This window comes from Myotis davidii, unplaced genomic scaffold, assembly GCF_000327345.1.
Source record: "Myotis davidii unplaced genomic scaffold, ASM32734v1 scaffold314, whole genome shotgun sequence".
Taxonomy (NCBI): Eukaryota; Metazoa; Chordata; class Mammalia; order Chiroptera; family Vespertilionidae; genus Myotis; species Myotis davidii.
The window spans coordinates 131,073-155,810 of record NW_006285780.1 but is presented as its reverse complement, the minus strand read 5'-3'; the positions used below and the strand labels follow the sequence as shown (position 1 = coordinate 155,810).

Sequence of the window (24,738 nt, the reverse complement as noted above, 5' to 3'; positions counted from 1 at the left end):
TCAGAGGGAAGATGGGGGTGGGTGGGTGGTAAGAGATCAACCAAAAAACTTATATGCATATATAAATAACCCATGTATAGAGACAATAGGGTGGTGAAGGCCTGGGGTGGGGTGGGGGTGCTAGAAGGGGTCAATAGGGGGAAAAGAGGGACATCTGTAATACTTTCAACAATTAAGATTTAAAATAAAATAAAATCTGGTATGAAAGTTGCTGGAAATTTGCAAAAAGCAGGTTAATGGTGGAATTAGGAGATGCAATACTAATGTCCTTCCCTGTAATTTCTATCAAAATCTGGCTATGATTATTTTCAAATTGAGTATCTGGGACATTAATCCATTAATAACCTTTCTAGGCACTTGGTTAAGTTTTATTTTATCGTATTTCTTTTTTAACTGAAAATATACTCAGACACACATTAGATAACAAACACAATAAAGAAAAATTCTTAATCATTCTGTTGTTTTCATCCTCTTCATATTATTTTCCATTCTACTGCAGTTTAACTAATTATTTATTCAAATCTGTTGATCTTGAATTTTCTTATTATATCAATGCTCAAATTCTAAGAAATTATTTTTCCTTTTCTAGATAGCATATCTGTTTTATAATAACATTTAACTCTAATAAATTCCAATTTTGTTGTATCATATAAAATTAACTTTTGTTTCCAGATCATAATTCAAATTCTGATAATTCATTGCCTAAACTTAATCTGCTCCTATTTTTATGCATTACAATTGCTTCCAAAGAGCTTTATCTCTGCTTGCAGGATGAACACCATATTATTATTATCATTTCTTTTAAATACATTTTGCAATGAACATGTGCACACAGATATCTCTTCAAAGTAGTGATTTTATTCCCTGTGAGACAACACCAGAAGAGGGATTACTTGATCATATGGTAGCTCTGATTTTGTTTCTTTGAGGAAATGTCAAATTGTTTTTTCATAATGTCTACCTATACCAATGTACATTACCACCAACAGTGTAAAAGGGTTACCTTTTCTCCATATCCTTTCCAACATTTGTTATGTGTGTTTTTTTATTATAGCCATCCTAATATGTATAAGGTGAGATCTCATTATGTATTTGGTTTGTATTTCCCAGATGATTGGTGATGTTAAGCATCCTTTCATATACCTATTAGCCATTCATGATAGCCAAGATACGGAAACACCTAAATGTTCATTGACAGATGAATGGACAAAGACATTTTGGTATATATAATGTGATATTATTCAGCCTTCAAATTATTCACCATTTGCAACAACATGGATGAATCTTGGAAATATTATGCTAAGTAAAATAAGCCAGATACAGAAAGAAAAAACTGCATGATCTCACATGTGGAATCTAAAAATAGTTCATATACATAGGACAGAGTAGAACAGTGGTTAGGAGACTGGGGGAATAGGAAGATGTTGATCAAAGGGTACAAATTTGTAATTATGTGCGATAAACAAGTCTAGAGATCTAATGTACAATATGATGACTATAATTAATAACACTGTATTAAATGCTGGAAATTTGCTAAGAGTAGATCCCAGGTGCTCTCATCACACACCAAAAAATTAAAAAGTAACCATGTGAAGAGATGATATATTAATTAGCTTGACTGTAGCATTATATGTATAAAATGATAATGCTTTACACCTTAAATATATGCAATTTTTATTAAAAAACAAAACATACAAAAATCAATACATTATACTTTTTGGACCATCCACATACTTATACTTCTTTAGGAAAGTTATTGACAATATCTATCTACTTAAATTTCTAAGTGAATATAGATTTATTTTCTTGAATTCTTTGACTTATTGGATTTTTATTAGCAGCAACATTAAATCTAAACTATAACTTGGGAATGGGCCACAAAATATTTAGTTTTTTATCCAAGACTTTGAAAACATTCTGTGTATGTGTATGTGTGTGTGTGTGTGTGTGTGTGTATATATATATAGCATAAAACTTTGACCTGACTCAATATGATTTTGTGGTTCATTTATTCACAACCATTTCTGATCATACTTTGTTTTTATTGCTAGTATAAATAATATCTCTACTATATTATATTCTGCTGCTATGCAAATCATGTATAATATAGATTTTTAGATAACATAGACCATTGCTAGCCACAAGGTTTTATTCTTGAGGCTGGCAAAACCATAATAAAAATCATTGTCTCCTAAAGAGTATGATTTTAAAAAATATTTTAAAGCCAAATTCACTATAGCTAAAATATAAGAACATTAATTTGCTACAAATCATCTACTTAAAAAAACCTCAAATTTATCAGACTTCAATTGTCTATTGCCATAGGGCCCCAATATGCTGAGATAGATCCTCCTACAATTTCATATTGGGCATACTGCATCTCATTTTAAAATTTCATAAGCCAGATTTTAATGATTTTAAAATTAATGACCTTTAGATTTACATTCTCTGTTGTTTTTTGTTTTGCATATTCTGTCTCTATTGAGTTTGTTAGGGGCATTTTTTTTAAATATCGTTTTATTGATTTTTTAATTTTTTAGAGAGAGAGGAAGTGAGAGAGATTAGTAACATTTTCTCTACAGGCAATCATCAAAACAATAAATCATATCTTGATTTGCAGCATTTAGCAATTCATGGGTCAATATTCCCACCGTGGTTGATTGCAAGCTACCAACATAATTTCACTAAATGTGCAGCTGGGGAGAGATGTGCAGTAGTACACTATTATACAATATTTCAGCCATATGGATACTATAGATGAATAATGTAGCAAAATAATTAGGGAGTTTTGAGTATCTATTAGCCTTTGTTTTTAATATGGTATTTTAATTGTAACCTTCTATAATTTAATTTCAAATAATTACTGTGTTTAACAACCTGCTTACCGAATTTTCTGAAAATGTAATAATGGACTCTCACAAGCTGGTATGAACTGGCTCCAGCCTGCAAGTGAAATAAAATCTGAATGAGGAGGCTCTGCATCTGCAATATTGAAGGCTAGTTTATAAGATGGACGTGGCCTATGAGATAAGTGCAGACATGTTCCCTTTAATTAATGTAGCTTTTATAAAAGTAAGCAGTGGAAAATGCAAGTTTGAAAGATATTAGGCATGTTATTAAGTGACTTGAAATTATTTAATGAGTTACTACTCTATTTAAGATAGGGTAATGTGCCCTGGTAATATATAAAGGTAAATACAGATTTAATTTCTACCTTTGGGGAATGAACACTCTGGTTGCTGGATTAGACCTGCAAATAGCCCAAATGTTGTAAGGAATGTATTATGATAAATATAGGTATGTTCTGAGAGCTATGGGAGCAGATGACAGAGTGACTGACTGACATGACATCTGTGGTACTTTCCTAATAATTTATAGCCTAATCTAATCATATGGAAATATCAAGCAAACCTATATGGAAGAACCCTCTATAAAATAACTGACAAGTCTTATTTGCAAGTTCTTGAGTCACTATCATCTCATTAAAAAGCTGTTAAGCCCAGTCGCTGTGGTTCAGGGATTGAGCATCAATCTATGAGCCAGGAGGTCATGGTTCGATTCCTGGACAGGGCACATTGCCCAGGTTGCAGGCTCATTCCACGTAGGGGCGTGCAGGAGGCAGCAGATCAATGATTCTCTCTCATCATTGATGTTTTTGTCTCTTTTTCCCTCTTCCTTCCTCTCTAAAATGATTTTTTAAATAAATAATAAAAAGCTGTTACAAGCACACATTGTATAAATTTGACAAAGGTTGAAAATACCTGAAAATATACTATTTGAAAAATATTTTTCATTAAATCAATAAAGTGATTAAAATGTTATCTTCTAGCTTGTCTAAAATAAGAGTGTACAGATAGTTTTATAACATGTCTATCACTTCTCTTGACAGGAGACTCAGCTAATCTAACCTGCAGAGCTTTCTTTGGGTACAGTGGAGATGTCAGTCCTTTAATTTATTGGATGAAAGGAGAAAAGTTTATTGAAGATCTGGATGAAAATCGAGTTTGGGAAAGTGACATTAGGTAAAATAATTTTTTTCTTTTGCCTTATAGTCAAGATTAACATTTACTCTGTTAGTGTCGAGAAAGTAAGCTAAAAAGGAAAGAAGTTTTGTTTTGTTTTGTTTTGTTTTACTATTATAATGACAACATTATAACATATACTGGCAAAGAGGCAAAACACTGTTAAGAGACTATGGAATTGTAAAACATGAATGACATTTGTAAAGAATTTAAGAGAAATAAAAAGTTTTTCATTGAGGAGTGAACTGAATGTGAAACAGACCAAAATACAGTTGAATATAGAAAACGTGATATTGTGCCTTTTGTTTGTAAGAACTCTTTTTTTTAATTGTTAAGAGGAAATACTAACAAGATAAAAGGACTCAACCAAACACAATTTCTGTCATTTTCTTTTATATGTTTTCATGTTTGAGGCATCAAGTAGACTATAAAGCACTTGGTAGGAATGATAAAGGATACATAAAATGTTTTAATTACATTTTTAGTCTTACTTTAAGGTCTAAATATGAATATAGTGGGAATGATAGAGAAGAGAATAAACACTCAAAATACCATCTATTTGAGGACATAATTCTTAAGCCTCTTTTAAAAAACAATTTATTTGTTCATTTACCTTTAAGTATTGAGGTATTCAGTTATGACTAAAATTATGCTTTGGCATAGATACTCATTTTTTGTTGATCTTAGAGAAAAGAAGAGGAGAGAGAGGGAGAGAAACATCAATGTGAGAGAGAAACCTCAGTTGCCTCTGGCACACGCCTCGACCCAAGATCAAACTTGCAACCTGTATATGTGACCCAGACCTGGAATCAAACCTGACACCTCTTGGTGTATGGGACAAAGCTCCAACCAACTGAGCCATACAGGTTAGGACCATAGATACTGATTTTTAATCATAATGAACAGAAGCAAGGGTAGTAATAATAATTAAATTATGACTAAATCCAAATGCTGATCATTTGTAAACACTCTCCCATCTAAAGATCACAACTTCTGGGAGTACATGAGCATTTTATCAAAGATTCCTCTTCTTGGAAGAGGACACTTTTAATAACAAGGACTTTTAAACTTGATCAAAGGTATAAAGGAAAAAGTTTTTCAATAAAATATAAAAACACATAAAACCATCATATAAGGTTATTTCTACTAGGATTTTTTTCCTGGCAACAACTACACAAGAATCTTACACTCCAACTGCGTTCTGAAATGCCCAGATGGGCAATCCTCCAATATGTACTAAAGTGTTCCTCTGCCATTTATCATTTACTCATACACTTTGAAATGCTAACGTTAAAGAACAACAAATCTCCTAATGTTCCCCCTTTCCTTTTTTGTGGGTGGCCAGGGAATGTTCTAGAAAGGTATTATTCTTAAATTCTGCATTAGAAAGTGTTGCGCAGAGATGAGTTACCAGACAGATGGGAAGGTAGAGGAGGTTGAAACTTTCTGAGCAGGGAAAGGGAGCTTCAACTCTGAAATTTTCCATTTGCTCAGAAAGATTGCTAAAATCTTTGACGATGAGATTAGTGAACATTTACCATTAATTTTAAATGTCACAATTAAGCACTTCATCAGAATACTTTGTCTACATGTTTATAATTTCATATTTCTTTAAAAACAGACAATTGATTTGTATCATTTTAAAAAAGGCCAGGTTGGAAGTATTTTTGTTTTTTTTAAATATATTTTATTGATTTTTTTACACAGAGGAAGGGAGAGAGATAGAGGGTTAGAAACATCGATGGGAGAGAAACATCGATCAGCTGCCTTCTGCACATCTCCCACTGGGGATGTGCCCGCAACCCAGGTACATGCCCCTGACCGGAATTGTAGCCGGGACCCTTCAGTCTGCTGGCCGACGCTCTATCTACTGAGCCAAACCGGCTTCGGCAGGTTGGAAGTTTTAACTGAAATGTCAAAATAACTCAAAATTTTTCTATTCTTCCTTTTTTTGATTAACCTGTATATAATTAGTTCTCTAGCCTAAGACATTAGAACATCTATCTCACCTTTACATCGGATTTCTTCTTAAAGGGAAAGCAATTCCTAAACTTTTCTTCAAGGTCTCTCTCACCTCTTTATTATGACAGTGCAATTGTCCTGTTAAGAGAGATAATGAACTGCAACTTCATTAGCATCTACAAAGACAAACATACTCATTAGAAATGAGAAGGGCACGATATAATTTTATTAAGATAGCATAAATCCATAGCCAAATTTGAAGTAAAGATGCTGTAGGTATTTTCACATCAGATTTAGATTCATCTATATTTTTTTTGTTGTGTATGTGTATGTTTGTGTGGGGTTTTTTGTTTCGTTTTGCTTTATATTTTAGAATTCTCAAGGAGCATCTTGGGGAACAGGAAGTTTCCATCTCATTAATTGTGGATTCTGTACAAGAAGGTGACTTGGGAAATTACTCTTGTTATGTTGAAAATGGAAATGGACGTCGGCATGCCAGCATTCTCCTTCACAAACGGGGTGAGTATCACCTTCTAAGCTTGAGTGGTCAACTGAACCTATAATGAGAGGGAAATAAGTGGGAACCAGAAAAAAAATGTTTTTCTACATAAATTTATTCTAAATAAAATAATCACATTAGCATTTGGTTTATCAAGGCAGATAACACATTAGATGGGTGACTAGCTCAGACTCTAGAGTCAAATTTGGATTTATTGCTTTGCTTTACTACCAACTGTATAACCTTGGGCATGGTATCTAACTTCCCTGTGTTTCAGTTTCCTGATATGTGTCAACTCTTCAGTGTGTTTTAAGGATGAAAGAAGACAAGAGTTAAAGAGTTAGGCATAAAACATATACAGAGGAAGTATTTAGTTAAATATAACTTATTAGTGTTAGAAAGAAGCAAGTCAATGACAAATAACTGAAGTAGTTTTAAATCCAAGATTGTGTTCCCTATTAGAGGATTATTCCTTTAGTGTAAAAAGATGTCCTATGGATTCCCTATTGTATTACTTATTGATATTTTTCTGCTTTGGATGACTTTTACATGTGCAATATCATCCCATGATTAATAATGATTCATTCATTGTGCATTCATGAATTATTATTCAACTATAATTTATTAACAATGATCAAGTAAGATAGGTTGTGGATGATTGCAACATCTGCCTCACTAAATCTGATCCCACAACAGCCCTAATGCCTTATGCACAAGGTTAAAATATATATAAATATATATTGAATTGTTTGAAATTAGTAATAATTATAAAATTTGATCCATGCCTTTTAATTGGTGAAATTTTTCATATACAAGAGAGAAATAGTTTTCCATATTATGCTGTGAAAACTCTCTAATTTTTGCAACAATTACACTTGATGTTCTCTTACTCAGCAAATTTACAAAGATTTTAAATTCAAAGTATATGTTTAATCCTAGACCCTTTGAGGTTTAAGAAGAAAAAGAGCATTAAAGACTATATCCCCCAGTTTATTGGGCAATAGAATCCCTTTGAATAATGTTACTTAAAACTATTAAAACAAACACCTCTGTTGTCAAGGTGACCACAGTATTAAAATACTCTACTTTGGGAGAATGTGAGTAAGGGAAAGGTAAATAGCATTTAGCAATATGATTATTTCTTTCTCTATCCAACATATGTATTTAGTCAATGGAGGAATTTAGAGTAGAAATATATTATATATGTAAAAGAATAGAAATTGCTTGTCAGGGTTGGAAACAACTTAAATGTTATCTAATTGAACTACTCCACAACATCTTCCCAAGTTATCTAATAGCTTATTCTGGATCATATTCCTTCTCAAGTAAGTCAATTCTATCTTTGGAAAACCTTACTATTAGATAAGCATCCCTATTTCACTGTCTGTCCCTTGACCGCAGTTCTAGACTTTTAATCTATCTTTCCCAAAACAGCCCTTTAAAAAGTTTGATGACAGTCATCATGATCATACTGAATCTTTACTTCCCTAGATTAAACTTCTATAGTCTTATTCACTCTTCCTTTGTGTGCATAAAATACTTTCACCATCCTGGCCATTCTCTTCAATATGCTTTAATCAAAGAGTCTAAATTATTCCCCAATAAGGGAAGTAGTAGAGAGAATATGTAGGGCACAAATAAAAATCTGTTTACGTAGACTACATATATTTCATTTTGGGACAAGGCAGGAGTGATAGTTAAGTGTTATAATTAAGGAGAGAGGAAGAAAAATGAAATGTATCTAAGGAGGATACAACTATTAAAGTTCTGTTCTTATAAACAGGCACACAGCCAAGAAGGGTTAAACACCCAAGGCTATTTTTAACATGTGTGACCTAAGGTCAAGTTGCCCATAGCTAGAAAAACTTCCAGTACCACAAAAATAAATGGTTGAAGAATCAAGGAAACTGAAAAAAACTTACACAATAATGTCTGACTATCTAAACATAAAGAGGAAAATTGTGGCCAATGTTAGAGCACCTTTCAATAGTTTTATCTTCCACAATGGTTTATAGCTTCTACAATGGTTGGTATAAATAGAAATATACCAACAGCATTTTATTCTTAGTAAGATAAAAGCATTAAGAAACCAAAAGAATCTTCCAAGGTCACATATTCTAAAAGTCCCTCTTAAAGGTAGTGATAGCCTTCTTTTTAAAAAAAAAAAAAAAATATTGTATTGATTTCAGAGAGAAAGGGAGAGAGAGAGAAAAGAGATAGAAACATGAGTGATGAGAGAGAATCATCAATGAGCTGACTCCTGCACACCCCCTACTGGGGATCAAGCCCACAACTGGGCACTGAGCCACACTGGCCCTCACTGTGCCTTCATTCTAAGGGAACTACAACAACTGAGTCATCAATTCACAAAGGCAACAACATATCCAATGTCCTGCCCTTGAGAGATTTATACTTGTGTGGAATTATCAGAGAAATGCATGGATGGTCTTCCACTATTGCTGGTGGGAATGGAGTTCATGGTGTACCACTGGGATAAGCATTTCCGGAGGCCCCCATGGGAGGATGGGATGTGGTAGAAAGCTTTATTTTTATAGAGTTACATCCCTCGGATGGCAAAGTCCCATTTTCCTTAATCCAGTCCTGGAAGATGTGCAGCTGAGGATTAAGCAGAGGTAGAAGCATGGCCAGTGTCCAGAGTGTCCGTTCCATGGTAGGTCTGGGTCTGGTTTAGCATCAGGCTAGTTACAGTCCATCAGTCCATTGTATGTGGGATCCACATGGCTATGGGCCATATGGAAGAATTTAGGGGAGCCAGGAAGGCACACCCCTTGCAACAAAAGTTACAAGGGTCCCAAAAGAGCAAGAGAGAGAACTCCTTTGTTTAGGAGCTTAAGTATCTGAAATCTTCCCACTTGCATTGGCCAAGCCTACTCTGGCCAATGACGTGATCCAAGGTGTGACTGACAGATAAGTACCTTCCCTATTTCACCCAGACTTTTCTGGGCATGCGTCTAAACTGCAGCTTCCTGGCAAAGCTGCACAGATGTCATGTCTATAAAATTTGGTCTTCCCTTTGCTCCTTTCCTCTTATTCATAACCAGGTTTATTGCAACAGTATCAGAATGATCTATCCCAACTATTTGTGGAAAAAAGAGATGATGTTGGTTAACATATGGCATAACTGCAAGTTCACCAGCTCTGCAAGTTTCAAAAGGTTCGGGCACACACAGAGCATGTAAGCTAATAGTTTGGGGTTTTGATCACAGTGTCCCTGAAAGAGTCAAATTGCTGTCTTGCTAGCAATTAGGTAAATGATCAGATGAGTTGCTATATTACTCACAAGACTAAAGCTGAGAGAAGGAACTGGAAGCTGTCACTATTAATCATATTTTACTACCATTGATTCATAAATCCCTTAACTTATCATACAGGCCTTCAAAGTCTTTCTATTTAAAACCTCCCTAGAGATGTATGTTAAAGCATTTGAAGAACACAGATTTTTTTCAAGCCACAAATTATCAGTTCTGACAGGTGAACTTGCCAGGGCACACCTTTGCCAAAGTTACCTAAGCATTTTTTCCTCCACTGTTACTTTTTCTTCAATATTGTTGATCTAATAAATGTGACATTAGAGCTTTCCAGTGGGTGATATGGATTCTTGGAGATTTTATTCACATGTATGAAATGAGTCTTCCTAAATGCCAAGAGGATACCTCAATAAGTAATTCAGCTAGACCTGAGCTGGGCTAGATTCTGGACCAGCCTTTTATCTAGAAAAAAAATTAAAAAAGCTTAGTTCCACAAAAACTGGCTGAAATTTTACAGAGAATTGGACCATAGAAAACCTTGCTTGAGAATATTCAAAGTTGTTTATTTCTGCAGACAGGAAAGGCATTTAGACAGTTAGGATTATGTCAGGCATTCAATATAGACATATTTCACATACTATACAGAGAACTAGATACAATGAAAGAGAGACAAAAAATGAAGAGTCAAGGGCCATTGGACTATATTAGTCTTTGATTGTCCTGCCCCTTATTCCTCACTCCAGTCCCTGGCCTGACAAGCTTGAGAATTAGACCCTTGCTTTACAAAGAACCAAAGCACAGTTGATACATTCACTACTTTGTCCCACTATTGTTCATACATGACTGAGTTCCATATATGAGTCTCTGAATATTTTTCCCAGATGCGCTTGCTTCAGTTTCTAATTGCAGGGGCCATGACTTGACTTGCATCAAACACTGACCTTCAGTTTCCCTCCTAAACCCTGAGCTTTCCAATTCCCTCCGTTTTTAAAATTTCCATTTCCCTGACACAAGCAATTCTCCAGATGGATACTGTTGGGGTTCAGAGTGGGCCAACCCAAAATATCCCATAATGACATATTGATTACTTTGAATTAAAGTCACTTAAGAAATTTCCAATGCAAGAACACTCTGCACTCCCCCTCTTAAAGCAGGAGATTAATCTCCCATGTGAATAGTACCCACCCTGCATGTGAAGGCTAAGAAAGACACCCTTATCACTAGAGTTAAGGAATCCAGAACAAAAAGCTCACATATACAAACCTTGTTGCCTCTTTATTAATTTACTACCCAAGCTCGAACCTTGCTTAGATTTCTGACTAATGAACACTAACATATTTTTTTGTCCTGTCAATTCCTCAGACGTTTATTATCTTAGTCTAAAAAATATAAAAAGGTGCCCACTTCAATCATTTCTGTCAGCACCATTTATGATTTCCCGTGCACACATATTAAATTGGCTTTTCTCCTCTTAATCTGGTCTTGTGTCAATTTTATTATTAATCTATCCATAAGAACTCAAGAGGGGCAGAGGGAAAATTTCACCCTTCCTGACAATACCCAGTAGGACTGGCTCTGGCCTCAGGCCTGGCTGCTCTTGCACCCATCAGCTACTCATAAATTTCTTCTGCATTTTCTGTGGTTTGGGTCCATACTCTACCTGTGGCTGACCTCAAAGTGTGGACATCATTATTACTGGGAGCAAAGCAATTTAATGGTTTAAAGGTATGAACTCTGGAGCAAGGTTATCTATTTAAAACCCAACTAGCTGTGCTGTCTTAGGCAAATTGCTTAATTTCTGAGAGCCTCAAATTTCTCTTCTATAAAATAGTGATGATGATGATGATGATGATGATAATGACTTCCATGTAGAGAAGCTCTAAAGATTAAATAAACTCATATGTGTCAATACAAATTACGATGTCTGACACATGTTTATCACCCAAAAATATTAGCAAGTAATACACAATTTCTCTGCTCCAACTACATGATATTCTGGGAAATTTAGGATGCAGCAATAATGTGTTTCATTTAAAAAGCCCTCAAATCGCCAAACCGGTTTGGCTCAGTGGATAGAGCGTTGGCCTGTGGACTGAAAGGTCCCAGGTTCGATTCCAGTCAAAGGCATGTACCTGGGTTGCGGGCATGTACCTTGGTTGCGGGCACATCCCCAGTGGGAGGTGTGCAGGAGGCAGCTGGTTGATGTTTTTCTCTCATCGATGTTTCTAACTCTATCCCTCTCCCTTCCTCTCTGTAAAAAATCAATAAAATATATTTTAAAAGCCCTCAAAACTAATTTATCTTTCATTAAATTGGTCAGCTTTACTTCCAGCAATTGTATTCACTTTGAGTCTATATTTCACCTTATAATAGATTTACTTTAGTTTGAGTATACTGTCCTAAAGGAGATCTTCACTCATTTATTTATCCAGTTAATGATAATTATAAGAGCCTACTATATGTCTGGCACTGATAACATTAAATGAATGGGAAATAAGAACCAATATACTTTGGAATGCTATCATCTACTTTTTAAAAATATTTTATTGATTTTTTACAGAAAGGAAGGGAGGGGGATAGTTTAGAAACATCGATGAGAGAGAAACATCGATTAGCTGCCTTCTGTACACCCCCTACTGGGGATGTGCCCACAACCAAGGTACGTGCCCTTGACCAGAATCGAACCTGGGACCCTTCAGTCTGCAGGCCGACGTTCTATCCACTGAACCAAACCTATTTAGGGCTATCATCTACTTTTTAAATTTCATTGATATTAAGCATTCCTAATATTGTGCTTGTAGGGAATGTTTGACTCTGAAACGTCCAATTAAGGGGATGCTCATTATCAATCCTATTCTGAATAGTTATGTTTAAATACACTGATTAAAATAATATGGCAGTTCATTCATCATGAAGTAGTTTGGGAATTAGCAAATTATCTATCTAAGAGACTAGCACTAGTTAATAATGATAAACATCTAGATTTTCTCTATTCCCCCTCAAATTCATTTTAATTCTTGCACATACATACTCTTTCTCCCTCCAAAGAAAGTAATCAATAGGAATTAGAGTTGTTCAATAAACTCCCTAGTCCTCAGAATATCTTTAGTAATGTAATTAACATGCACATCATTTAGGATGAATTGTTTTAAAGCCGGATGAATTTAGACTAGGTGGACTCCTTATCCCTTCTTCTAATGAATCTTTTTTGTAATATGTACTCCTATCCTTATTAGTATTTACCTAGTGCATTTATTTACTGAGAGATACAATAAGACCAAAGAACTACTTAAACCTCTCTCAGGACTCATCTTTGACATATTTAACCACTGGTTTTAGAAAATGGGAAAGCCAAACTTTTCCTTGATATCAAAACCTTCTCATCATCTATATGGTGGCATCTTCCTAGAAAGACAATGACCCATTAAAAACTGAATAGGCATCCAGGAAATACTCATTCAGTCATTGCTGTGGGGGAGACAAAATAATTTCCCCTTTACCCTTCTAGGTTGTTGGCTGAGATACCCCCTGTAATAAGAAACCAGATTAACAGGAAAAAAAGATACAGAATTTCAATAGCGTGTAAACCTCCTATATACAGGGAGGATACTGAGTAACTGAATAGCCCCAGCCACCACCTTAAATACCTTCAAGCTAAAAACCAAATACAATGTTGGGGAAAGGGGCATATTATGGGAGATTAGCAGGAAAAGCACAGTAAACAAAGAGGGTAAGGTTGTTATGTAAACGTAAATTATTGCCTTCTCCAGTGATAAGCATTTCTAGAAATTTAAAGTCATTTTTCTCTTTCTAATAGAGAGGGAGAAACCCTTACAAATGAAAGTTTTCTTATAAATGTAAATGTCTCTTATAAAAGAGTAATTTCTTGATTTTCAGAGCTTTTCCTGTGTCTGCTGTTTCTTAAAAATAATCAGCCTAAAATAATCCTTATGCCAAAAAGGCACATTTTTGGATGGTATGTTCTGCTCCCCTTTATAGCTTATGCAGTGCCAAAATATTAAGGAACTTAAGTTATGTTGCTGCAGCATCTGCAAATCAGAGCCATCAGGTTTAACAAATTATCTCCTTGGATGAGATCAGAGATTTTGCATTCAAAATTTTCTTTTATCCTATAGCAGTTTTCTTACTTCTCTGTTCTCCAGTTGTATAAGACATCTAAACAGCTGACCCAAACTTTTGTTCTTGTTAACTAAATGCCAAAAAAAATACCACCAAGAAGAACACCTGGAGGCTATGTTGAATACAGGAGCACACACTGTCCACTACTAGTGATTTTATACATTCAGTTTCTTGATATGGACATTCCAACATGGTTATTTGATTGCCACCAAAATTACAGGCATGAAAATTAAAGTTGTCAGCTATTTCCTTAGACATGCAATATATGATTTAAGTGAGCTTAATTCCAACTTATTTTTACCTCTACACTGGGATATCTTTTCAAAGGTCTGTTGATTGTAGTTTGTTTTTTTTTAATCAACTACAGCATGGAGATTTATTATGTAGCATAGTTTTGCATTTTAGTAATTTTGGTAATTCAGTTTTATTCAGTGTGAACTAGAATATCCAAGCAGCATCTTTGTTAGGAAAAAAGAACCACTGGTCACTGATAATTAGTTTATTTCATAATTAACAGTTAACAAGGGGATGAGCCTGGAAAAAACCAATATTGGGATCTAAGAATGATAAGCCCTTCAGTTTTTATCATTCTTGGTGAACTAATCCAGTGGGCCAAAGCTCTTAGTATTTAATTACACATGGGCATAGCTGTTGGAAGTTCTTTATTTGCTCTATTGTATTTTTCACTTGTTTTCTCAACTAAATGTAAATTCTTGATAAAGATCTTTAACTTGTACTTATTATATGTTTTATTAAACATAACCACTTTTATGAGTGGGATGATTAAGTGTATTCTGAGTAATATGAACTTTGCAGCAAGATTTCTCAATCTTGTCACTATTGACATTTTGGGCCAGGTGATTCTTTGTTGTGGGGTGATTCAATGTGTTGTCCTACACATTGTAGAATATTTAGTAGCATTCCTGGCCTCTACCCATTAGACGCCAAAATTACCTTTCCCAGTTGTGACAAATATTGTCTTCAAAGATTGCTAAATGTCCCCAGAGGACAACATTGTCACCAGTTGAGAACCAGTGACCTACAGTATGGATAGCAGAAGTATGAGTATTTTAATCCTGAAAACCCTCCAAGATTCTATCAGATGTCATTGGAAGTTCAAGAGAATGAGTGTTTGTTATGCCATGGGAAATGATGAACAGGTTCCTTGTGTTTCCAGTCTTGGAGAGTCAACCAGAAGTTACTAGAGCATTGCTTCACAGTCTTTTTGTTGTTACTGCAATCTTTTCAGCATACACAAATCACCTAGGGAGTTGGTTAAAAAGGCATTCAAATTCAATAGTCCGGGGTGAGACTCAAGACTTTAATTTCAAACAAGTTCCTTATTTATGCTGACGGTGTTGGTCTGTGGACCACAATTGGCATACCAAGGTCTTTGCCTGGACAATAGATCTTCTAATAATCTTGACAGTATCTTCTAGGTAAAGAGCAGCTAGCTCTCTTGAGTTCACTGTTTCCATGACAGAGAAATGAAAGAGGGAGGAGTAAAGCCAGTCACTGGGACTAATTTCAACTAATTGCCTCATTCTTCTTACATGGTCAACACTTTTGAACCTACTTGAACATTGCCCTCATACCCTTAATGAGGTTACTTGTCCCATGTATTCAAAGAAATTGTGCTTTATAGAACACATTTGCTACTCAGATGTCTGAGGGGGCACTCTCTTCAAGTATTAAATAATTAACCTTTTAAATAAAGAGCTCTCATTGTTGGACATAGTTCTTATATAATTCTCTATTTTAAAAAGGAAATATTCCCGGCCAGTGTAGCCCAGTAGTTGAGCATCAACCTATGAACCAGGAGGTCACATTTCGATTCCTGGTCAGGGCACATGCCTGGGTTGTGGACTCGATCCCCCAGTAGGGGGTGTGCAGGAAGCAGCCCATCAATGATCCTCTCTCATCATTGATGTTTCTATCTCTCCCTTTCCTTTCTGCTGTGAAATCAATAAAAATATATTTTAAAAAATAAAAAAGGAAATCCACTTAGAAATGTCTCAGCAACACATATATATGGACATATATTTCAGGCTATGCAAATAGCAATTACCAAGGAGGAACAAGATATATGATGGGCAGTAAATACTGCTAATTTCCTGTTTTGAATATTTATATTCAGCTAAATTTCAATTATGTATAGTAAGGAAGAGCAGGCATGGTATGAGAAAAGCTCTGCCACATATTATTAATCAACGATATGACAGCAAGCAGACAAAGAAAAAAATAACACAGTAATACCACCTGTATAAATAGTTACTTTGTGTTCAAAAGTTCAATTCATTTTTATTTTTTAAAGTATAGTTGGCATACAATCTTATATTGGTTACATTAGTTTCAGGTGTGCAATATAATGATTCAACATTTTGTTAACATAAAAAAAAAAAACATTCAAACCTGTAAAGAATTTTTGGGAGTTTATTTAAGCCAAACTGTAGACAATTGCTAGGAAGCAGAATATCAGTGTATTGAGATAGTACTCCTGAGAATGGCAGCTTTGAACCTTGTTTTATACATCACCATCAAAGGAGGAGATGTAAGTTTGTTACATGAAATCCATTGGTGATAGATTAGAGAGGAGGGAGAAAGCAAAATGGGGAAACGGCTGGGATTGGATAAAAAGTAAAATGATAGACACATGCTTCCTTTACATAAGTGGGTTAGGATAGTTAACAGTAAACAATTAACATGATAACAATGAGGGAATCTGTGCCCAGAGCTGTGCCCTGAGGGGTCTGGAAAAAGGGAAGTTACAAGTTGTCCTGACATTCCACAGGTATGTTATCTTAGATGCAAAAGACAATAGGCTCAGTAAAGATGGAAGTTGATCTTTGTCAGGGAAGATACTGGCCTAGGACATGACTACCCACTATAAACTGCTTTGTAATTAAAGGTTTTAATTTCAGACCATCCTTTGTGGTTACTGTATGTCTCTTGAGCATGCAAGGCCACCACGCAGGCCTTTCCTGAGTTAGTCAGGTTAGCATGTGGCCCAGTTTTGTCCACAATTTTTATACCTTACAGTGTGATCTCCCTACTGATTCTATTAATTATCTGTGACCATGTAAACTTATCATAATATTATTAACTATATTTGCTTCCCCCTTTTCAACTTCCCTCCACCTCTCATCTATCTAGCATCTAATAACACAAGTTATAAAACACAAGTAAACCTAAAGTGAGGATAGAGGGAATCCACTGGAACTCACATCTTTGTGTTGGAAAATGACAGACAGTTTGAAAAATAATAATTCAGTTTAAGGTATTTGCAATAAGCCCACCAATATCATCTAACACACATTTTCATATATGTGATCAGATATCAGACAGGATAGCATATTCATGGCCAAACACACCACTTATTATTCCTTCTCATGTTATAGAAAACCGGAGAAAAACCAAGTAATACTTAAAGAAATGGAGTTACACAGCTTTATTATGTCAGTGGACTCAGAGGAGGTTGCCTCTCAAATTCTGAGCAAACCAATATGATGGAAGCCCCTCTTTTATCCCCTTTTGGTGTCTTTGTCCCCCAAATATGGATTATACTTCTGGACCTTTTGTGGGCTTTGCAAAAAGCCCCATGTGTTGGGGGTCTTGAGACCATACCTAAGAGCCTGGCCTGGCGCCAGCGCTGATAACCCCTCTTCCAGGGGCTGCGTCATGGTTTATGGCCTCTGTAAAATGTGAGCATTTAGGTAACAGGTCTTGCAAGACCAGTTTGTGGAGAAAGGGGCAATGATTTAATTATAGGTTATCAAGAATGTACACTGGGTTTGCTGGCACAGATTCAGATTGCTAGCCCCCCCCCCCCAAACATCAGGGTTACATTGGAATTAGCCTTTTAGCCTTCTCACTCAGAACTACCTTCATTTTAGGTCAAAACAACTTATTGACTGATGATGTTTCATAAGCTGCTCAAAATCTCAATCCACTGTAGGCTGCTTAGTGATGATTCATATAATGTTGTTGTATGAAAAGCAACAAATCATTCCCATTCACCAAATATACTTTTAGTGCCAGGTATGGGCCAAGCACTGGGTTAGGTGTCCTTAGAAGTTGAGTCACTGCTGCCTGAGGGATGTCTACCACCATCCTGGGGCATTAAAGCAACATTATTTGGGAGAGGGAGGTGGCTGTGCATTTTTATGGTTGTGAATTCCTGCAGTCAGTTGAGAAATGGCACAATTGGGTCATGAAATGCAAGGTATAACTTTTAATAAGAAGTTTCTGGATATCGAACTTTGACAATCAGGTCAGTAAGTGAGAAATTACACATGACACATAAAAACTGCTAACTACTCTCTCAGGTCATACAGTAGGGAAAAAATGTGTTGATTTCCAATAAATTACTATGGTAACTTGTATTAGATGTTATTGTTGAGAATTGCATTTGCCATCTGTAAGAACTATGTTAGCTATTTGTCTCTATTTTTAGGGCACATATTCTATTTTCAGCATGTGTTCTATGAAGGATGATAAATCTGTAGGTTGATTTCTCTAAATTAAAAGTAGACATTTAAATGTTATTAAAGTTGATTTTATTTCTACTTCACAAAATATCTAATGGTATGTTTTAAAAAGCACAAGAAGATAGTTTTTAAAGCCACCCAAGAATTATTTTACCATGAATTCAAATTTGATATGAATAAGGATTGAGTAAGAAGAAACTGTGAACTGTGAAGAAAAACAAAAACAAAAACAAAACAGTTACTTGAAAGTGTTTTATTTTTTGAATATTCACCTGTTTGTGACCTAATGAAGTCTCTTCATGCCATTGTTCTTCATTTTTATCATTTGTAAACTAATTGGCCTTAAGTACCAGAGCAGGAATCCTGTAAGAACATACTAAATCCTGGGTGACTGATATTATATATTAGCCCATTTCTCAGAGTTTACAGATTCTTGAGTTTTGGGTCATTGTACCTCATTTCACAAATCTTGAAAGTGAACTAAAGCAGTTGCTCTTTCCAGGGATTTTCTTACAGTTGTGTTTGTAAAATTGCCTGGGATCTTTCGATGAGAAGTTCTTATAATTGCACAATAGAAATTACAATTCCATAAGATATGCGAGTGAAGTTAAAAGTACTGACTGGTAATGCTTGTTAAATTCATGGAAACTAAAATGGAAGAGGCCATTATCAAAGCTTAAAAGACTGGCACACATAAATTGCCTGACTTAAATCAGTTTGGAACTCTAGTATGTAATGTAAAATGAGTATGATTTGAAAACTTATTGTTGCTATCCCACAGTTTCAAGGTAATGAATCACAACTGCTTGTTTGCACTTTTAATTTTCCCCACACAAATTTGTCTATATTGTGTAAATATCTCAATATTGAAAATAGCTTAAAGGTATATATTAAAGATATCAAAATAACATGCCATATTGGCTGTCTTCGTAAGTAGACTGCTGTCACTGGCAATGCAGTAGTCACATAAAAATTGTTATTATTAAAATGAATTATCAACTGTTGAGTACTCACATACCAGTTTAGTTTCCTCATCTGTAAAACACAATTTAACTAAAATGGAATTTGAAATCCACCTTTTCTCTAAAACAGGATTAGGTTTTAACCTACTTTTTCAGTGAATACTTGTAAACTCTTGCCAATATGATTATTTATAAGCATATTTTCTAGTAAACTCTAAAACTACATTAAAAAAATGGAAACTGCTGGACTTGCCTTGCTGACCCGGGCATCTATAACTGATAGTTGGATAAATAGATATGTGAATGAAAAATTAATTTGGCTAAAGAGTTTATCATGACTCTTAGCAGAAACACAGATTGTAAACCACCTTGGGCAATTCTATTCCAAACTGCCCAGAGTAAAAGGCAAAACAGAAGCTATTTTCTAGTATTAGTATTTAAAGATATACATCACTTGCCTCAGTTAAGGTTACTTGAAAACCTAATATATTTAAAAGATGCATAAAATTTTTAACTAAAGTAGTAATAGTGGTTATGTCTCAGGGCAGTGTGATTCCATGTGATTTTTAATTTATTTTTCATATTCTTATATGATTTTTCAAATTCTTTACAATAAGCATGTTTTGTAGAGTCAGGAAAAAAAAGGTGAGAAAAAATGAATCTATTTTTGTAAAGCCACTGAAAATTTTTAAAATGCTTACAGGAAACCTATTATTATTCTGTTTGCAATAAAATCAAGTTATTTGCACATTTTTAAAATATGTTAAAATCTAAAAAAATATGTTAAATATATTTGCTTGAATATACAATCTTGTTCCTGCATTATGTCTGTCTATATTAAAAAAATATTGTATTTTAGGGACACTTTTACTTCTACATTATTTTCTCAAGCCACTGCTAATGTCCATCCACCAAAAATCAGTACACAGAGTGAGATGAGAGGATAATGCCTTATTCTTTGTTAAACAGGGCTCTGTTATTGCCATTTTGATAAAGATAATTTATTATTAAGGACAGACCCTTCATATACGTATCCCGGCTACATGGGCCACTGCAGGCCGACGCTCTATCCACTGAGCCAAACCGGTTTCGGCCACCCACTTTATTCTTAACTATGTCATTGTCTAAGGAGTCATTTACTGTTCCATTGGGAGGAAACAAGAAATGGTAGTTTCTGCTATTGGTAGTTTCCAAAATATGCCTATTTCTTCACAGAGTGTTAATGGGAGAAAAACAACTTAAACAGGTGTTGATAAATTCTTGACTTGTGTCTCTTTACAAAATGAGAAAAGAAAGTGGCAAACTTACCACAATTTTCCTCAGCATTTTTATGTTTTCAGAAAACAGAGAGTGATCAAAAAGATTAAAGAGAGATAAGAAATGGATTCTTCTATTACATCCATTGAAGGAAATGAGCCAGCATATGGTTTGATTATTGTTTTTTGTCTTAATAGTCTCTAGCTCTGTAGAATCACTAAGATATTGAATAAAAGTTGTCTCATGAGAGAAACAGCTTTTGCCAAAAACATTTTATGTATTCCAATGCTTTCAATACTAAGGAAATGTGTTAAAACCCTAATGGAAGGAAATTATAATAATAACAAAATTCTGGAGTTCATCAAAGCATTCTATTTTGTATATTGCAATGCAATCCATTTTTATGTGAGTAAAATATTTTATAAATCTATTTTCAACCATGGAATGTACTACAAAACACCTTCCAATTTTTTTAGAAGTGTTCAATATTTCTGTAGAAAATGTGGCTTCTTCTGTTGGTTATCTAAGCAGTCCAGATGTTCTGGATTCTCTGGCCAATCCAAAGTGTTCCCAATAGAAGACCAGATTGTTCTAACTGTGACAATATATCCTCTGGTGGAGGGTTGCTTTCAGGATAAACACTGCATCCCTTAACAAAAGGCAATGCCACCTTCACTCTGACAGTTTTCTCTCAAGAGATATTTTGTAACATTCCATCTGTGCCTGTCTATTTGTATGACATGTCCAGAAGGAAATTCCTAGTGGAGGGAAAGCAAATACTTTTTCTTTAAAGAGATTTTCTTTTAGGCATCAGTGAAGTTTGACACCTAGATATACAATTGCCCTGTCTTCTAAACTGGTCACCTGAGGCCCATTTTGCTCATCATTATAGCATTCTCTTCCTTCTTTGTCTGGTTTCTCCCCATCAAACTCAGTTTTATAAGATTAAAGAGGAAGGAGGCTTCCTGTATGTTTGTATGTGTGTAAATACATAATATCTGTGTACATCCACTGCTTTCATAGTCTAAAGGGGAAATGTTTCAGCAATAAAGCTCTGTGTTAGTAATACCAAATTGTACATTTATAAAATATGTCAACTTTCCACTAGAGATAATCATTGTCCTATTTTTCTGACCTGATTTTGGGAACCTGGCTTAACTGATACATGAATCCTTCAAATACTTTTTGACAAGGTACATGCTGGTTGCTCTGAAAAGGAAAAAACAAAACAAAAAACAAAACAAAAAAAAACAGCCTTAGCCAGTTTGGCTCAGTGAATAGAGTGTCGGCCTTCAGACTGAAGGGTCCCAGGTTCAATTCCCATCAAGGGCACATACCTCGGTTGCAGGCTCTATCTCTGCCTGGTCGGGCACTTGAGGGAGGCAACCAATTGATGTGTCTCTTTCACATTGATGTCTCTCTCTCTGTCTTTCCCCCTCCCTTCCACTCTCTCTAAAAATCAATGGGAAAATATCCTTGGGTGAGGATTAACAAAAAAAAGGAAGAAAACATAAACAATATATTCTAGCTGAGAAATCACTACATGAATTTGTCTACCATCACTCATCATGACATAGATTTGCTTTCCCTGTGCTTCACACCAAACTACTTGCCAAAAAACTTTGCAGCCACTGTGCTACACTGTACCAATGTCTGACCATATCTCTAGAATCCTCCAACAGAAACAGGAACACGCACAAACCAACCAAAAGTTGCTCACCTATGGTTATGATACTTACAGTAAAACATTTCTTACACCCATATAAAAGGCCTAGCAGAGTGACATTTAAGTGCACAATAAAATAGTAACTTTTATTATTTTGTTAACCATTGCTTGCATGATTGACTCTGCAACTAGACATGGTCTTTTTTAAGGCAAGAAGCATACAGTATTTAATTTGTCATTTTATCACTAGAACTCAAAGCACTATACTTGGCACTTATTAAACCAAAAGAAATTGAATGAATGAAGGAAAAGAAAAACTGAATAGGAGTATCAAAATTATAAAACAATAGATGATTTATTTCTAAATGCCAATAGAATACAAATTTTCCTAGTTCTATAAGACTATAATGTCATTGCATTTATGAATGAAAGAATATTTCTAAGTCAACACTATGAAGTTGAACATTTTTCTATAGAATGAAATTATATTACCAAATCAATGGACTGCATATTAATAATTATACCTCATTAGTTGCTTGAACCTCCTGGTTGCCTATAAAGAGATATTTTTGAAATTGTAGAAAGGGGATATATAAAAATCTAACCTTTCATAGGAGAATTGAGTTTTTTTTTTAATCATCCAATAATTCATTTAGCCAACAAATATTCATTGAGCACCTATTATGTGTCAGGTAGTTTTCACAGTACTTAGGTCAATAAAAAAAATGTGAACAAAATAGACCAAAAAATTTCCCTGATGAAATTTATTTTTTAAATATGTGTTTATTGCCCTAGCTGGTTTGGCTCAGTGGTTGAGCATTGACCTGCAGATTGAAGGGTCCCGGATTCAATTCCTGATCAGGGCACATGCCCAGGTTATGGGCTTGATCCCCAGTAGGGGTGTGCAGGAGGCAGCTGACCTATGATTCTTTCTCATCATTGATGTTTCTGTTGCTCTCTTCCTCTTCCTTCCTCTCTGAAATCAACCCAGGCATGTGTCCTGATCAGGAACCAAACCATGACCACCTGGTTCATAGTCAATGCTCAACCACTGAGCCACCCAGCTGGGCTCCCTGATGAAATTTAAATTGCAGTGGGATAATATAGACAATAAACAATAATAAATGTATTAATAAAAAATTAAATATGGTATATAGTGATAAATGCTATAGAAAAAATAGAAAAAAGTGGAAAAAATTCCAAGGTTAGGACATGTTTTTGGAAGATTAAACTGAAGGCTTTGTACAGATTACTCCAGAATAGCTATAAATAATAAAATTTTAATTCAAAAGTAATCAACCCAAAATACACTCTAATTATAATAACACTTTCAATAATGTGATCTTACCTTTTGACCTGTCTTTTATTTTTTAACTTTTTATTTTGAAAAGCAACCTGCAGACATTACAGAAAAACTTCAAAAAAAATAGTATAATGGATTTCCACCTATCCTCTCTAACTAGAACCGCCAATTATTATTTTTTTTAAAATATATTTTATTGATTTTTTACAGAGAGGAAGGGAGAGAGATAGAGAGTTAGAAACATCGATCAGCTGCCTCCTGCACATCTCCTACTGGGGATATGCCCGCAACCAAGGTACATGCCCTCGACCGGAATCAAACCCGGGACCCTTCAGTCCGCAGGCTGATGCTCTATCCACTGAGCCAAGCCGGTCTCGGCCTAGAACCGCCAATTATTAACATTTTGCCACATTTGCCTTATCTCTCTTCGTCTAAGTAGGTAAATAGAAAGATAGAACAACGCTCTGTATAGTAACACACAATACATATTATTGCTGAACCACATGAGAGTTAATTACAGACATCATGACTAATTTCTTCAATGTGAATTTCCTAAAAACAAGGATATTTTCTTACAAAGCCAGAGTATATTTATCAAATTCAGGAAAACTAAAATAATAGAGTGCTGTTATCTAGTATATAGTCTATTTTCACATTTCAGAGATTATCCCAATAATATCTTTTATACCATGTTGCCCATTCAGGATTACTCATTGCATTTAGTTGTCATGTCTTTTTAGTCCCTTTTAATCTGGGATGATTCCTTAGCCATTCATCTTTCATGACATTGACATTTTTAAAGAGCAGAAATCATATTTTATTTTTTTGTAGAATGTCCCTCAGTTTGAATTTGACTATTTCCTCCTTTTTTGGATATTTACCTCTTCCTAGCTGGAATACTCCATAAATGATATTTTGCCTTCTCAATGTATCACATGAGGAGGTACATGATGCCAATTTGCTGGATTACTGGTGAAGCTGATTTTGGTCACTACCTTAAGAGGGTGTTCCATTTCCCCTTAATTATTTTTTTATTGTTGAAAGTATTACAGTTGTCCCCCTTTGTTTGTGGTTTCTTTCCCATTGACCTCCTCCACCCTGCACCAGCCCCTCCCAGGCCTTCACCACTCTATTGTCTGTGTGCATATATGCATGTGGGATCACTCGGTCA

At 35.0% G+C, this 24,738-nt stretch overlaps 1 protein-coding gene across 1 annotated transcript in view; it reads left to right on the top strand.

The window, feature by feature from the left end:
* The window catches only part of IL1RAPL1 (interleukin 1 receptor accessory protein like 1), a 58,607-nt gene that overhangs the window by 11,708 nt on the left and 22,161 nt on the right, over nt 1-24,738 (top strand). Inside the window, exons 2-3 of the mRNA XM_006756684.2 lie at nt 3,890-4,022; nt 6,358-6,503. Of these exons, the coding sequence (XP_006756747.1) occupies nt 3,890-4,022; nt 6,358-6,503 (279 nt within the window). The remainder of the gene's footprint in view (nt 1-3,889; nt 4,023-6,357; nt 6,504-24,738) is intronic.